This window comes from Orussus abietinus, unplaced genomic scaffold (assembly GCF_000612105.2).
Source record: "Orussus abietinus isolate OABI.00-Male unplaced genomic scaffold, Oabi_2.0 scaffold14, whole genome shotgun sequence".
Lineage (NCBI taxonomy): Eukaryota > Metazoa > Arthropoda > Insecta > Hymenoptera > Orussidae > Orussus > Orussus abietinus.
The window spans coordinates 612,007-629,314 of record NW_019395994.1 but is presented as its reverse complement, the minus strand read 5'-3'; the positions used below and the strand labels follow the sequence as shown (position 1 = coordinate 629,314).

General features: G+C 39.8%; 1 protein-coding gene across 5 annotated transcripts in view; it reads left to right on the top strand.

Annotated features, from left to right (window-relative positions):
• Positions 1 to 672: 672 nt before the first annotated feature.
• Positions 673 to 17,308, top strand: part of LOC105698253 (calcium-transporting ATPase sarcoplasmic/endoplasmic reticulum type) — a 32,504-nt gene continuing 15,868 nt past the window's right edge. For 2 of the 5 annotated variants that reach the window (XM_012422327.2, XM_012422326.2), the window contains exons 1-5: positions 9,535 to 9,652; positions 13,011 to 13,028; positions 15,940 to 16,022; positions 16,157 to 16,543; positions 16,717 to 17,204. In XM_012422327.2, coding sequence (XP_012277750.1) covers positions 9,535 to 9,652; positions 13,011 to 13,028; positions 15,940 to 16,022; positions 16,157 to 16,543; positions 16,717 to 17,204 — 1,094 coding nt within the window. Of the gene's footprint in view, positions 895 to 3,596; positions 3,825 to 8,444; positions 8,607 to 9,466; positions 9,653 to 13,010; positions 13,029 to 15,939; positions 16,023 to 16,156; positions 16,544 to 16,716; positions 17,205 to 17,308 lie in introns of those variants that run through there. The other 3 variants (XM_012422323.2, XM_012422324.1, XM_012422325.2) reach the window with 3 other exon arrangements.

Genomic DNA, 17,308 nt, shown 5'->3' with positions numbered 1-17,308 from the left:
TTGTTCTCACAGAAGTCTAAAAAAATGTTTCCAAACAAGGCTTCCACTTTCATAATTTCATGCTTAGAAATAAATAATCCTATTCAATTCAGCTAACACTTCAATAACAATCAAACATCAAAAGCAATATATAACCTTTAAATTGATAAAAGTTCTCCTCATTCCTTTGCATTCTCCACAAGGAGTACATTGGAATAACTCCGTAAAGCGAGCGGACCTAAATAAATATGCAACATTAGATTGCAATACACTCAGAATAGTGATCGACAATTCCCTTATACATTAATTAAATATTGACGGTCCTCTTACAGTTTTTACAATTGCAATTACATTCATGGAATGCTTAATAATGGGAAATATATAAAGTGGTGTTCGGCGACTGGACGCGTTCAGCCATTAGTGCATTTACCTTAATTACAAGAAGAGGTGCATTTGTTCGACGTTCCACTCCTCCAGTCATACCATCTGTTGGTCCGTGAAGTACTTTATCCCCTTAAATCCCGATGTGACTGATTTTTGCTAAAAGCAATCTAAAGGCAGAAAAAGTAAAAACGCAAAGCAGCAACAGCCGGGCGACTGGCTTGCGGCCAATTTCTCCTGGTTTGCTGGTTGTCCGCCAGGGTGCGACGTCGACGCCTACTTAAGGGAAATTTGTATGCGCCCAGCGCCCCGTTTCGTTCAGCAGTGCAAACGCTGCCGTTGAACGCATTTTTTTTTTAACCACGCGCGAGTAATCATGTATAAAGGAGAGTAGGTGCTCGATTCTGGGACCCCGTTGAAGTGTTACGGCCATTTTTCCCTTCCGCTTTGACTCGTTTTTCAAAAAAGTACGAGCGGTCCGGTGCGAACGGTGATTACAATTAAGCGACTTGACCAAAACTCAAGAATTACCCGGTAAGTCCCCACATGAACTATCGGTGATGGAAACAGTGATTTGTGACGCGCAGTGAACAACTCGGAAACGCGCGAGTCAGGGAGAAAGAAATAATTGAAAGTTTAAAGGAAATTTCCGAAAAAAGTGACATGTGACACACGAGAGGGATCTCACGAAAGGACTGTAGCCAATCGGCTCCACGAGAGGACTGTATTTATGGATTAACTTCTAAAGTGATAAAGGTCAGGTGTCGGCGAGGCGAGTACTCTTTCCCGGCGAGGTTTTTCAAGTTGAAAGCCATCGGAAAGAGAATTTTTTTTTCATTCGAAAGCCAACTTTTCTCGTACTCGTTGATATCTGCTACTTCTTTCCATATAGTGGCGATTTTATGCAAAAGTCGTGTTTTGATGGTCTATGGACTTCCGAATGTAGTCGATTGCACCGTCAGTTACGATTGGTGTCGCTATTCAGACGCAGATGAACGTGATTTCTTAATTTATTTATCATTTTCCAAAGGATTGCGCATGTGGATGTACATATTCATATTATTTGCTTACTTTAATATTTTGTTTAATATCCCTTCCTTCGGTTAATCGTTTAAGCAGATGTTTGAAACGCTTCGAGGCAGATTATTACTGTGATTGCTGTCAACATTAAAACATCGTTTACTGATATAGTTTTTCAAATCAGTAAACGATAACACTATGAGAACCGTCAATAATCCCGAAATGTTTTATACGACTTGAGCCTTCCATTATATATTTTTAGCTCGTCACTCTGCTACTCGATGCATTATTTTTAAACAGCATCGAAAACTAGCCAATTAGGAAAAGACTGTATTGGGATTTTTTTAAAGTTTTGATAACCTTTTATACAGCTCGATCATTAGAATACCGCACGAAATGGAATTGATCATTGCTAGATATAACTTGATGACCTACACTTGAGGAGCCAAGAATCCACTTCAACTTTTGTAGGTCATCGAAGTTCCACGCATTGCTACCTTGCACCTAGTGACGACTTCCGCGCGATCAGACTGTTTCCTCTTCACGGTTCTGTTGTGTCGAAATACCTTGAGACACGTGCAACAAAATAGGTATTGTCGAACGAGACGGTTCCTACACGAAGTGCAGACAGTAACTGATTTGTTGTATCTAGTTTGTCTAATGTTTTACAGTCAATTAAAGTTCATTTCTCCGTTGCCATGCACATCATTACATCGGGATGGAAGATATAACTATATCTTCGGATGTCATGTCGAGTCTTTTCTACAGAAATATAAATAATTTCATATTAATATCCGTAAATGGACCACTTTACATCGAACGCGACAAACAATCATTTGATTGATTACAGATTACAAATATTACTTGTATAGTATTTAAATTAATATCTTAAGGGAAAGGTATATTTACTTGATATGCAAAAACACAAATGATTATGGTTCCATGAACTGAACCGGGTTGGTTCTTCATTGTGCACGACGTTTGAGACATCTTTTTGTAGTCGAATTTTAGACGTCTTTATCTTAGATGTCTTTCATTTAGTTATAGTATGGATGCCTTGTAGTCAAGTACATATTTTAAATATGTCATACTGAAGAAAATCCACATTCATTTCATGTCTTATAAAAGACATTTTTTGATCGTCTACTTGTTTGACAATTAATAAGACGACTTATAGATTACAAGTCAGTAAGGATCTGGAATTTTATTATCTGCGATTTTATTTTATCAACGAAACTTTTTTATACGTATTATAACAAAGAGTGGAACAACAAGATTGTGCAAGACTCTTAAATTCAAGACCAAGACCCGACACTGTAAGACCCAGACTAAACTATGCGAGACCAAGGCCAAGACCAAGACCGAGAGTATCGGTGCAAGCCCAAGACCAAGACTAAATGTGCGAGACCAAGACCATGGTAGGCTTGGTTTTGGCCTTACATTTGCTCATCACTAGTTCCTCCGTTAATAAGATCATAATTCATTACCGTTGTTGTCATTTTTCTTAACAAAGTCTCATTTCCCTCGTTCCTTACCAATATACCAATTCTCCATTACTCAACAACCATACTTTCCCATTCAATAACACCTCGCTCTTTTAGTTTGTCCATCCCTTCCGCCACCGAGTTAGCTTCGTTACGTTAGCCTCATTACGTTAGCGTCCAGAACTTAGCTCGTAGATCATTCACCAAATATTGTTTCCCTTGGCTATGCCTCCCCCCATTTCTACCGATTTTCCGTCATCGACTCCGTTCGAAGACGACCATGGGCAGATCAGCTCCGTTCGAGCTGCTGATGCGATCCTCAGCTCGTAGATCATTCACCAAATATTGTTTCCCTTGGCTATGCCTCCCCCCATTTCTACCGATTTTCCGTCATCGACTCCGTTCGAAGACCATGGGCAGATCAGCTCCGTTCGAGCTGCTGATGCGATCGTCAGCTCGTAGATCATTCACCAAATATTGTTTCCCTTGGCTATGCCACCCTCTCCCGTTTCTACCGATCTTCCGTCATCGACTCCGTTCGAAGACGATCATGGGCAGAAGATCAGCTCCGTTCGAGCTGCTGATGCGATCTAGCGATCGCCCTCTCGTCGGGGATTGAGTTGGCAGAGCGGAAAACGGCAGCCACCCCTGCCAAAATAATTAGGAAGTCGTCTCGAGATGTGCTAAAAGTATCCGCTCAGGCACGCGCGATTTGGCCGGCTAGTCGCGTCCCGGGCGTTTAGTAAGTTGGTCGTTCCGGACGGTTCGGGTCGGTCTGAAGCTGCCAGTAGAGAACGACCGACTCTGCCCATCACCGAGGCTGGTCGGTCGTCCAGAGGCGCTTCTTCCCCCTTTTCGCTTCCATGTTCCGATCGCGAGTGGACTTCAGAGCTTCTCTTTGCTTCGCGGTGCTACCTAGTTTCCTTCGAGTCCGCCCGGGCCGTCGGAGCTTCCAATTACGTAAGTTGGTCCGCTCTCGTAGTAGGAAGTAAGTACGCTCTCGACTTTTCCTTTCAATAATCCTCTTGGGCCTTCGGTTTTAAGGTTATGTTCTACTCGATAGTTTACTGACTTCTTAGGAATTCGATTTATCACCATGGATATCAGTTTGTCGTGTCGGATAAAACCCGAATGTAGTTCGCTGATAAGTTGGTTGGAAGTTAAGTAGCTGCCTTCGGGTGATACCTTCAGATTTGAATGGTTCCATCGATTTAGAAGAATTTATTTAGCTCAATCGAGTTACGAGTCAGTACGGGTCAATTATTTTATTGCATCTAAATTAAACGGAGATCTAAAATTATTGAACTAAATTTGAGTTAACTCGACCAAGTCGGTTCTTCGTTACACTGTAAAACGTATTACATTGATCCAAGAAAAATATTTAAGTAATAATTCAATTTGCCGTTTTATTCTACTAATGCTGATTTTAATCTGTTTTTATATGCTTCGGTGTGTCGATCACAAATGGCCCTCAGTTCTTTTTTTATTTTACACCACATTGGCTTTTTCTTTTCCTTAAGTCGTCTCGGACTATATTCGCATTCGATTACGTAAGTTAGCTCATATTGAACTTCCTTTAGATGTAAGTTATAGCCATATAGACTTTCATTTTTAAGGACAGCGTGGGTTTTTAATTCTCTTAATGATTTGTTTTCAAATCCACATTTTATTAATTGTGCTAACAAATAACATATATACCGCAAAGCCATAGGCATACAGTTTCAAAAGTACTCAGATTTGCGAATCAGAAATTCATAAAATGTAGAATGAACATTACTGCTCGGTAATTAACGTTTCGTTTGCCTACTGATAAACATTTGTTACATACGAAGCGTGCCAAAGGTATTCAGACATGAACGCGCAAGTTGACTTTAATATATTCAGTGATTAATAAATAGAAGAGATGCACATTGAATGTTGAAGAAATAGACACAGGAAGATGTAACTCAAATAACGTGAGTTATTTCCATCTAGCGTATATAGATTTCACGGCCATATAAGGCCCCGTGAACCAATACGCGCACAACAATTTATTGCACATAGTGTAATTAGTTGGTTTACTTTGAAATAAAGTTTAAGCCAAGACCATTACTTGTCGACTAATGGCCTACGTATTAATAGATTCTAATTACGTTATTTGGACGACTAGAGAAACCGTGTGCTCCCCCTTTTAACTGACTTCAAAAAAAGAAGGAGGTTCTTAATTTGACCCGTGTATATGTATGCATTGGTGTGGGCATGTACGCATGTAGGTGCGTTCACGCTTAACATCGTAATGCGTGGACCGATTTGGACCATTCTTTTTTTGTTTGAAAGAGGGTTCTTCTCCGGTAGTCTCCTGTAAATTTCGTCAGAATCTGATTATAGAATTCGAAGGCGGACGATTTTACAGTACTTGCTGTAAGATTAAAAAGATATTGTTTTGTATTTATTAAGTATTTAAAACATATTTAGTGTGATATGTGGTATTATATTAACTTCTAAAGGCAACTCTTCCCTCCCCTCCTTTCTCTTACTCCCTCACTGACCCTTTTTTCAAACTAAAGCGATATTTAATTTCATTTACAATAACATATTGAATGTAATATTAGCTATAAAAGAAGGTAAAATTTACAGCACAAATAAATGAAATTTTAAAAAAATGGGGACAACATAGTATTTAAGTGTGGTTACTTAAATTGGATCCGCTAAAGCGTTTGCTTTAAAACAGTGACAGGATGATGACAAAATGACAGTAACATCTCGCACGCGGTGATGTGACATGACTGCACAAGTTTTGCAGCTGCTGAGGACTTGGAAGCAAATAGGGCCATTCAATAGTTTATTGACTTTAAATTGTCACTGAAAAATGTGACAATTCGTCCAGGTCGGTCTGTTTTTGATATCTCAGATCATTTCTCGAAAGATATGTTGCAACTTTACAGATGTTATTTCGTAAAAGCTCCGCGAGAATACTGTCTTGACAGTGTTCTACTTAGTGCTACTGATTTCGCAATGACAACATTACCGAATGATCGCACTAAAAGCGGTAGATCAAAGGACCCAAAAATACATCAGACGACAAAAAAGCTCGAGCTAAACGACCCTGAACACACCCGACACAGAAAGTACAAACCCCCTGTTTTTCATCACAAAATGTCGAATTCGAAGTCATAGTTATAAAGTCAGTCAGCGGAGGAAATTTTATAGCGATTCTAAAAGTCTTACTCTAAACAGCGTAGTGTTACGGTGATGAAATGTTAGGGAGAATCGGGGTTAATTGTATTTAGTAACGACCATTAGTACCTACCATACCGTTTCGTTTCCTACAACATTATTATACCATGCTTATACTGTACAATTTGTCCAATTTTCAATTATCCAATTTCGAAATACTAAGATACACCTCGAACCATTTGTAACGCTATACTGACGAGTCAAGTTTGTGAATAGTAGTGCTATTAATATTCATCAAAATAATTTAAAGAGGATTATAAATCCATCGGAAAGCGCTTTTATGGGAGCCCCACTTGTACCTACACAATTACTTACTGACTCTTCCCTACGCGAGTGGATTTAATAAATTTGATCTTTTCTGAGAACTTTTATAGCCTTTATGTAATAAAGTTCAATGAACGTTGATTTCGAAGAAATGTTAACCAATGTTGGCAATTTTCAAATCTTAAAACAAGCTTGAGGAATGTGAGAGACCTGAATCACTAGAACCAAACAAGTGTTCCTACATTATATACAGATCAAATCTCACCCTTCGCTTCCCTACTTCATTACATAACTATACGGTAATGTCCTTTGGCAGTCTTAAAATACTCGCCCAAGAAATAGCGTAGCAGAAGACTCAAAATAGCTGTGAGTGCGTCACAATTCGCCACGACGTCCAAGAAATGGCGTCGCTCCGTATCCTTAGCACCGCCATCTTGTGCAGTTATGATCAATCATGTTTTCTGATATATTCTGTACAAGTGTGCTAATTTAAATACTTTGTAACTCGAATTACTCTATTTTTCTTAATAACGAATTATACGAATTCGAGAAGGCCCCTTTTATAAATGGTGCGTTGCAAACCACTTACACGTGTCTCTATTTCGTGTTATGTTAACACGTTTGTGTAAACTAAACTTCGAGGGGGTATTCACCCAAGAAATCATGGATTTTAACATGCGAAATCATGTGGAAATTAGCTGTAAATCGTCTCTGTCTCCCACTATGTTAACACGTTTGTGTAAACTAAACTTCAAGGGGGTATTTGCTCAGGAAATCATGGATTTTAACACTCGAAATTATGAGGAAATCAGCTGTAAATCGCAAGCAGAAATCATTAGATATCGGTAGAAATCACCAAAACATTGTCACAATTTTATATGCTTCCTCCGTGAATCATACATTTTTGTTACTCCCTAACAGTCGAAAATCGCAATTATAGTTCTCGAATTGTAAACTCTTTCATTTCTTTCTTTAATAATTATTTCTAACTTTATGGATCTTGAGGAAAAAGAATTTCATTTGTCCAGATTGAAATATACATTCATAATCAATCGTTTATACAGTCGTCTGGTGTGCAATAATTTCGAAAAACGTGTAGGTCTATTTTTTTTATTTGCAATAATGAATGAAACGATCCATTTTAAGAAATATGTGCAACGCGACATTCAAAAGGAGCCGGCCATGTTCTTCATTGGTTATGACGCCGAGCCAATGGCGTTGCTCCACATGTTTACAGTCTCACCTGTCGCATACCTTTGATCATTCGTTGTCCTCACTATTACCGACCGCGTGAAATAAATTAACGGAGTTCGTAGAGTTGTTGTTTTATACCCTCGCGCAGATTCGAAAAATTCTTTCCAAGTGACGTGTTCAACATTTTCTTAAAATAACAAAATTGATGTAAGAATTGTTAAACCTCGGGGGAAGATACCACCTAAGCAACATTTGGTTCAGCAAACTGGTATACGTGCTTATATTGCGTAACTGATCGGATTTATAGGAGCAACCATATTACGGATGGATAATGTAAATGTACTTTAAAAGATATTAAACATTTTTAAGTAACTAGTTGCAGCACTCATTAAAGTTATAATATATTTGACAAAATTCGCCATTTGAGTAATTTCCCGTGTCGGAATCAAAATTTCCCGCCAGTAGTTCCGTTGGCTGCCACTTTCAGCCAATAGCGTTGCTCCACATGCTCCTCATTTCAGTCATCGGATGTTACTTTGACCAATCGTTTTCTCTGCCATAATTAACTAGCGGGAATATCCCAACGAAATGCAAAGAATATTATCCCCGATTTTTTCGAGGCAGCACGGTGATATTTCCCAGAGTGATTTTCTCTTTGAATGGTCTCGAAATAGGATAAATTGTTGGCAAGGCGGTGATGCCTAAGTTCGAAGATGGCGCTGGAGTGTCAACGCGTTCCGGAGGGCGGCGCACGTGCGCTATGATTCGCAGTTCATCAGTGCGTCGACTTGTGTGTCAGTTTCACGAGAGCGGAGGTTTGGTTAGTGTTTCGGGATTGCAGTCGCCGCGTGAACGATGACGTGCGTATTGGTTTTTCGCATACGCGCTTTGTGATAAGTCGCATTAAATTGTACGAAGTGGCCGCGATATCGCGCGCACGATCTCGACTCGATTGGCGCGGTGCCTCCGAAACCTAACCTAGCTACGTTAGCTTGGTTGCTCTCTGCTCGCGCTCGCGATTCCTTGCCTCCGACACTTCGCCCAATTCTCTCGCGCGATCGCACGACGGTGAGTTTCGTGATTTCTGATACTCGATCGTGCTCAGAGGATTTTTCCCGAGAGGATATTTGAGGTTATAGAATGGCGCCTCCTGGGGGTGGCCTGGGTGCGGGTGTGCGCGGGGACCATGAGCTCGTTGGCTGCTAGTGATTGAACTTTTCCTTATTTACGCTTTAGTATGAGAAAATTGAAATTGGTTGAAAAGTACGGGTATGGAGTCAGCAAGATCTCAGGGTGCTCTTGGAGGCAAGGATAGTTACTTTGAATATTCTGGGCAAAACCACGTACTCGTTAGAGGAAGCATCGTAGTAATTTTTAATTCTTCCTTCTTGGTTCAATGACCTATGCCAAGACCCTTCATAAGAATTATTTTTAAACATCAGATTTTAGGTTAATCCTTTTTATGGGAAATATTTTAAATGTTACATCAGATTCGTATAAAAAAGATTAATAGAAATTCTTCAACTTTGAATATCACTTTGCATAACGCTTCATGAAAATGACGTATTACCTCTTACAATTAGAAATTCGGTATTATAGTAAATAGGATTAGGTGGTTTAGGTTCTATTTTTTTTACGCAGATTGTTAAAATTGATGCTAATTATCAATAAAAGAGATAATTATACATAAACACAGTTTATAGGTATTTTTATATAATGTTAGGGTGTCCCATAAGTTTATTTGGCACCGTGTATTCATATCGTATAAAAAAAAAAGGAAGAAACTTATGGGACACCCCAATATAATATTAACGAACACCTGTAATAAGTCAAAGCAAATTCAAATTCTAAATAATTTAAATTTGTTAGTTAAAATGCTTTAATTTTTATTCTGATTTTCATTAATTATCTTATATCAATTGTTTCAGGAAATATTGTGAATGAACGCAGTACCTTCTGATACTACTAGTGGCCACAAGTCGATAGAGCAGTAAGCATGGAGGACGGCCACTGTAAGACTGTGGACGAGGTGTTGAATTTTTTCAATGTCGATTCTGATAAGGGGTTGTCACCAGATCAGGTGAAGAGGAATCAAGAAAAATATGGTCTCAACGGTAAGTGTTTCTAGAGGTCACGATAGCCTACTTAAGACGTTGATTGCCACGCAAATTAGGATTGCTCATTGCGCCGACATGAATTTTTAATTATGCGCTGCCGGTCACCGATGACCCCCACATTGGATTAATTATTTTCATTTTTAACCTTTAGCGCTCTGCGAGTTTTGTAGCATTATAATGGATGTCTCAGTAGCGGAGCCAACAGAACGCTAAGAGTTAAGGAAAAAATCATTTCAAATTAATTGAAAAATTATTTATGCAATATACATTTGTTTGTGTTCGTTTTTAATTTCTATTGCAAAAATACTATATGAACACTGAATATGATTAACTATGTGTAGTAATATGTTTCACTCTCCAATAGTTGATTACAAATATTTGCAATTTACGAACTTAAAGTTTGTTCACGCAAAGTATTTTGCATTATTTTGTCAATTAAACGGTTGAAATTTGTTTATTGTGGGTTTTCAATCACATGCGCACGTGCCTTGAGAAGGGGATCAAGGTATTAAAGCGTGGTTCACTTTTTTCAATTGTTATTAAATCAATATCATGACCACCTATATACGTAGAGTATGTATGTACCTGTATGTACATATGGGGAAAGCGTAAGGGTTGTTACCATAATGTACTTTAATCTACAAGGTGGTAAGCCACCTCACCTCATCATATTATAGACGCCGTGTCTCTGATCATGAATCGAGTTTGCGTCCATCACCGAAATTTGGTTACGCCATTGCTTCGATTTACTTATTTTCCCCCTCCGGCATTATAATCTCGTAATGTATCCTTTAACTGGCAAAGCACTTCCACGAGTTTATTTTTCTAATATTCTTTCTGAGATTATAATATTTTTCGACCATTATACGGTCGTATTTTCGATCGATCTTAACATAAAACCTATCTATGATGTACCACAATTACGAATGAGAAGTCAACGATATTCTCCGTAAATTCTGTTTATTTTTTAGCAAAATATTTGAATCACTTAAAAGTATGTCATATCAAACATTAAATAATTATAGAATAAAATAATAAAACGTTATAAAAATCGTACGCACTTTTTAGCTTCCGGGATAATGTCGCGAGAAGTGCTGCTGGACAATCGACGTTTCGTAACAATGACATCACAACATTTGACATCAGTGCCTCCAAGCCGTGATGATGACAGCTGAAATGTTTGCGAAACGTTGGTTGTCCAGCAATAACTTCATGCGGCTCCATCCCGAAAGCCGAAAAGTGAGTATGAGCCTTCAACAATTGGATATCGATCGAAAAATGAGAGCTTGCCATTTTCGTTCTGGTCTGACCTAAGTTAAAAAATTGTTTTCAAGTATCCAAATTTTGGACGCGCCAGGATAATCCCTAGGTGCTCACGGGTCATATGTCAAAGTTTGACAGTTCTATCCGATACCCTTAAAAAAAAAAAAAGTGTCATTCGGATCTACTGATTTCAGGGGGGCTTTCATTTCACCTCAATATATTTTATTCCGTGAACCGTTATCTTCCATTTTGAAAATCTGTTTTTTTTTTTTTGGAGAGAGAGAGCTTTTTTATCACGTACAAATCGGCGGTCAAAGACCGTACTCGGTCTCCGGTAATGACATTGATGTGTAGAGCTCCTAACTCGTCGGCCACTATCAGTGAATGCCATTGACTGATGCAATTTACACTTGTCGAGGGCGAAAGTAAGGTCTTGAGAGTCGCATAAGTAGATGGGCGAAGCGGGGAGGCTAGACCACCGGATTAAATTAAGCCGCCTCCCATTCTAAGGGGTAAAAATTTGTTTTCGTATCGGCCTTGTACGGCCAGCCCTTTGTCGTCGCATGTGGCCAACGTCGCGTGACAAATCGGCGCGACGGCGACGACACTCTCGATGGAAACGCGGCCTCAGGGCGCAGCCTTCCCACCTACCCGTTTGACTTTTCTCTGAGCGCGAGTGAGGGCTGCGATGCGCATGCGTATGTGTCGATACATTGACACAAACTACTTTACACTTACTCTATTGGCATATTTTAACGCCTATGTTTCCCCTACAGTGACGAGGTGCTACTCACATGGGATTTCTACGTACATGTACACGCGTGTTTTTACACACATTTGCGTTAGTCTCATACCGATGAGTGTTTTTCTCCCACACCCGCAGTTTTCTCATATACGAAGAAGCGTGCCGTTTCACGCGGGTATACTTTTTCTGCATTGATGCGTATCGCTTCGGAAATTTCAACTTCAACGTACACACGTATGATATCCCACATTGACGCGTGTGTTACATTCGGACACGTGCGTCATTCCCACCTGACTCCGAGTGTTTCTGCGTAGACCGAAGAATGAGCGTGTGTGTGCGATCACGGTGAACATCGTCACGTGACTCCCGGTTAATCGATCGCGTAGCGGATGCGTGCACATGCATGGATGTTACGCATACATGGAAACACACGGAAAAATAATTCACAGTCGTGATCAAATTTTTCTTGCCGCAACAAATGTAAACACGTAACAATAAGCCTAGGAAATCTATTTGCAGAAATATTTTAGTATATCAATGACAAAACATCTGGGGCAATTGTATTCATGGTAGAACAATGTATCGTTTATTTGACCGAGTAGTAACGACAGTATTTTTTACAAAAATTCAAATCGGATATAAATTCTAATCTGAAAATCGATTTGTCCAGGAGAAGTTTTTTTTTTCCTCCACTCCGAGAGATTCTCTGAGAATGAACCATTGACTTCGCTTCTATTTAGGGCAAGGTGCTCTGAAAAGAAAGCTTTTTTTCCGTCATTCCAGTCTTCATTCTGTGAGGCCCCACCACACAGCATATATATGATCATTTGCGCTCGCGATGAAATTCCGGTATTGTCACGGGAAATCAATTATCACTTTTTCCATTATTTTTTTTGTGCACCATTTTCATAGGACCGAGATTACACTCGATGGAATGCCTCGGGTAACCTGTCGGCGATTTCAAGTGGGGCACGTTAAAGAGGAGCTTTCAGAACTTGCGCCAAACATTTTGTATCATTATTAGACCGAGGGGACTTATTTTTTGTATACGACTTTCGGTACAAATACGGTTAAATGATCTTCACTCTGATCGATCCAAATCATTTACCACCCTCCATATACTACGTAAATATTCCGCTTGAACGAGTGCGTGTCCGATGGCTAGTTCGATTATTTATTTATGTTTTTTTTTTATAATGGAATTCTTAGTCAATGACTCCTGAAATATTAAAACGGAATACCGCGTGTTGTTTTATAAACATTAGCTGCAAATTCAAGGTACATTGTATGTCTATGTGTAGGATAAATTACGTTGTATTAATTGCGCCTTTTCACTTTATGTTACAGAATTGCCGGCCGAAGAGGGTAAGTCTGCACAGTGATATTTGATGTAGCTACTAAAACTACTGGTTAGAATTGCATGTAAGAAATTGGCATCGATCGTTGGTAGCGAAAGTCTTGCCTTTCGTCCAAAGTATTAGGAAGGTTTTCTCCTTCTGCCGGTGAACACGCTTTCGGTAAGGTAATGCCAATATTACGAGAACAGTTGACTGCTAATGCCAGATCTGGCAGTCATAGGTTCTCTCGAAGCTTTCCAGTGCTTTAGGAGCGAGGTTTCGTACAAAATGCAAACTCGTCCACTGGCCCCGATGATTACATCATTAAACCGGCAGTATTTTCCCTACATTTACCTTGAAGAAATGCGCTGGTAATGTTGAGTAAGATTAGCTCTCGAGGCGTCTAGTTGTAGGTTGTAAAATGCAGGGTCAGTAGGTTTCTAAAGGTGGGGGCGGCAGCTACACGCACCTGTCGGTACGCCATTCCGATACATACGAAAGATACCGAGGTAGAAGTGTTTTCCATGAATGACTTAAGACTAATAAAACAAATGTTTAAGATCGGTTGGGAATCGCGATCTTTCGTGCGCATACATACAGTTCTCGATGAAAGGTTTAAGATTAAGGGAAAAATATATAGATTCTCGGGTATAGGAAAGTCATTATGTTGTACAGGAAGAATTAATTGAAAATCTATTCCTTTATGATCGATTTAGATACGTTTGGAATCTATCGATACGACATACTTAAGGTGATACGATAGAATTAGCCTATATGTACCTGAGAAGCCAAATCGTTGGTGAAAGTATTACCATTTCAAGTAGTACCATTTTGGTCCTGGTCTGGGCTGAGTTAAAAAATTTGGTTAAAAAAATCCAAATTTTGAATGTGTCGGGACAATTCTTAGATGATCAGGAGTGATGTGTCAGGACTGATTTGAACTTTCACTTCACCTTAAAGAAACAAATTCTTTACCGTGTATTCGAAATGACTCGCAACTTAATTCGATACGAGGTGTGATCGTATGATTATTATATAATATTTCTGATGTAACTATGTACGCAACACGAAGATTCACCTGTACGACGATATATCCATTCTGTCCTGTAATCGGAGTATGTAAATAAGTTGTGCGGAGGCGGTCTTCCGGACATGCGTTTCCGGATAGCGGACAAGTGCAAACGAATGAATCTGGCGGCGGTTCTATTCGGTGTAAGATGCCGATGTAGAGAAGGGTCTGTCGGGGATCAATCTCGATTAGCAGAGGGAGTTTTCATGTGTCGCTTTGGATGTCCGTAAATGTCCCTTCCACGCTTAGTGGCCTTTAGATGCGTTGAGGTGAAAACGCCCCGGCTCGGTTGAAGCTACGGAAAAGAGGCTTACGACGCAATGTGTCGTTATCGAAGTAGGCCAGCTTGAACAGCCCGAGCTTTATGCATTACGCTGCATGCGCACGCGACGTACACGCAAAAGCACGCGTTGGTAAACGCAACGCGAGTCTCGACGTCGGCAATGTTGCACCTTCGTCTTCTCCTCGTCACTCGCACCCACCGTTAAGGTGATGTGAAAGTGGCGTCGAAGAGGTATTGTTTATAAAGCTTTTCTCCCAACTCGGTTTGCCGAATAGTTTGAAACTTTACAACGTGAATGGGGAGACTATAAGGAAGGTTCTGAAACTCATGGAATTTCAATTCTTTCCCAATTTGTTTATAGGTATTTTAAAATAATTTATAAAAAATGAAATTTCGCGAGTTTCAGGATCTACCTTAGGGTCTCCCTATTCACGGTTTAAAGTATGAAACGATTTCAGACACCCAGTTCGTAGAAAAGATTTATGAACTATTGAGCTTTCGGATGCCAGTTTCACATCCCCTTAACACTATTTCTACCAAAGGTGTCGAAAGACACCTTTTAAAATTTTAACTTTAAATTATTATCAAAGTTTAATAATTTTTTCTCAATGTTTTGAGTTTTCGTATAATAATTGTTAAATTTATTTAGCGGTATCATTTTCCTCCAGCTCATCGAAACCTTTTGGTCGAAATAGGTATACACAAAATCATGGTAGAAATAGTGTTAGAGCATTTGGAAGCGTCGTTCTCGCTTAATCGAATGCCTTGGAATCTCTTGAACGGATATTTAGAACTCTATAATGGATTGCTTAACATATTCAGTGCCGAAACAAATGACGAGTACGCTGTCGTAAATGGGCCATGGGTCATCGGCGACCAACGTGGCACGGATTGTGTTAATTCGTTTGTATGCGCCGCTGCAGTCGCACTTGAGGAGGAGGAATTGTTATTTTCGTCACATCGTTTAATTTGACTCTTATTTAGTCTTCCGTGTTTGGCATAGTTTGCATAATTTCGGCTTTTCTTAGACAAGTTTTAAGGAATAGGTGGTTGTAGCTACTGTTTTTAGTGGGGAGGTATCGTGATGTTAAAAAACGGAGTTTCTATCTTAGAAGTTGTATCTTCGCGTCATAATTGTCATTTGCGGTCACATTTGCAATGTTCAGCAATTTCATTCGATTTGAAAGTTCAAACGATTTAACGGGTCATCGATCGATACCAATTTCTTGTATAAATAATTATTAAGGTACCTCAGAATATCACTTTTGACGGTGTCAACTTGAAATTCTTGGCATTGCTATCTTTAACATATTTCTGGCGTCAATTGGATTTGTAATGATTATTCTGAGTTAAATGACGCGATGCAACTTATGAATCATTCATTGTAGTTTTAGTCAATTTTCCTATTTGTGATTTTTCCATTTTCGCGATATCACTGGTTTGCTGAAAATGATTCTATGAACTTTCTAGCTATATTTATCTATATAGATAACAGCTGACGGAATTAATTAACACGAATACCATTGAGCCGGAAATATTTTTTTAGTTTTCTATACTTACTGAGAAATCTTATGTTTATCCTCGCAGGGAAATCCATTTGGCAACTCGTCCTGGAACAATTCGACGATCTTCTAGTGAAGATTCTTCTATTAGCTGCAATTATTTCTTTCGTAAGTAATTTCAATGATATTTATTTACACGAAAAGACGTGTAAATCACGCTTACTTTGCATAAAGTGAAGACAAACACGAATTGGAGGCCATGTCATTTCTGTAGTATTAATTATTTTCTTATTCTCTCGCAGGTATTAGCTTTATTTGAAGAGCACGATGATGCGTTTACGGCATTCGTCGAGCCATTCGTCATCTTGCTCATCCTCATCGCCAACGCCGTGGTCGGCGTGTGGCAGGAACGTAACGCAGAGTCCGCTATCGAGGCGCTCAAAGAGTACGAGCCCGAGATGGGCAAAGTCGTACGCTCCGACAAAGCCGGAGTCCAGAGGATTCGAGCGAAGGAGATTGTTCCCGGAGACATTGTAGAAGTGTCTGTCGGCGATAAGATCCCGGCTGACATTCGCCTTACCAAGATCTTCTCGACCACCCTCAGGATCGACCAGTCCATCCTGACCGGTGAATCTGTTTCCGTCATCAAGCACACCGACCCTGTCCCTGACCCACGTGCTGTCAATCAGGTGAGCATATCTTCGTAAGATCATCTAGCGCTTACTGATACGAAATGGTATCAATATGTCGATGCAATGTTGTACACGATTTCATGACAATAATTCCATGTCTTGAAAAATTCACGTTTAGTTTGTCATTGTTCTTTTGAATATGTATCACCGATTTGATGATTTTGCTTCAGGACAAGAAAAACATTCTGTTCTCCGGTACCAATGTGGCCGCTGGTAAAGCCCGAGGTGTCGTTATCGGAACTGGACTCAATACAGCTATCGGTAAGATTCGTACCGAGATGTCCGAAACCGAGGAGATCAAGACTCCTCTTCAGCAGAAGTTGGACGAATTCGGCGAACAGCTCTCGAAGGTGATCTCCGTCATTTGCGTCGCCGTATGGGCCATCAATATTGGCCACTTCAACGATCCTGCGCACGGTGGCTCCTGGATCAAGGGCGCCATCTACTACTTCAAGATCGCTGTTGCCTTGGCAGTAGCTGCCATCCCTGAGGGTCTGCCCGCTGTCATCACTACTTGTCTGGCGCTGGGAACTCGCCGTATGGCCAAAAAGAATGCGATCGTGCGATCTCTGCCATCCGTTGAGACTCTTGGTTGCACATCTGTCATCTGCTCTGACAAAACGGGAACCTTGACCACCAATCAGATGTCCGTTAGTCGGTAAGATGTTATGTATAAGTTTGGTCATTTGTAGATTGTATTGCATTTTATTTCTTATATGTTCTGAATGAAAACGTAAGGAATTACAATTTGAAATGTTTAAT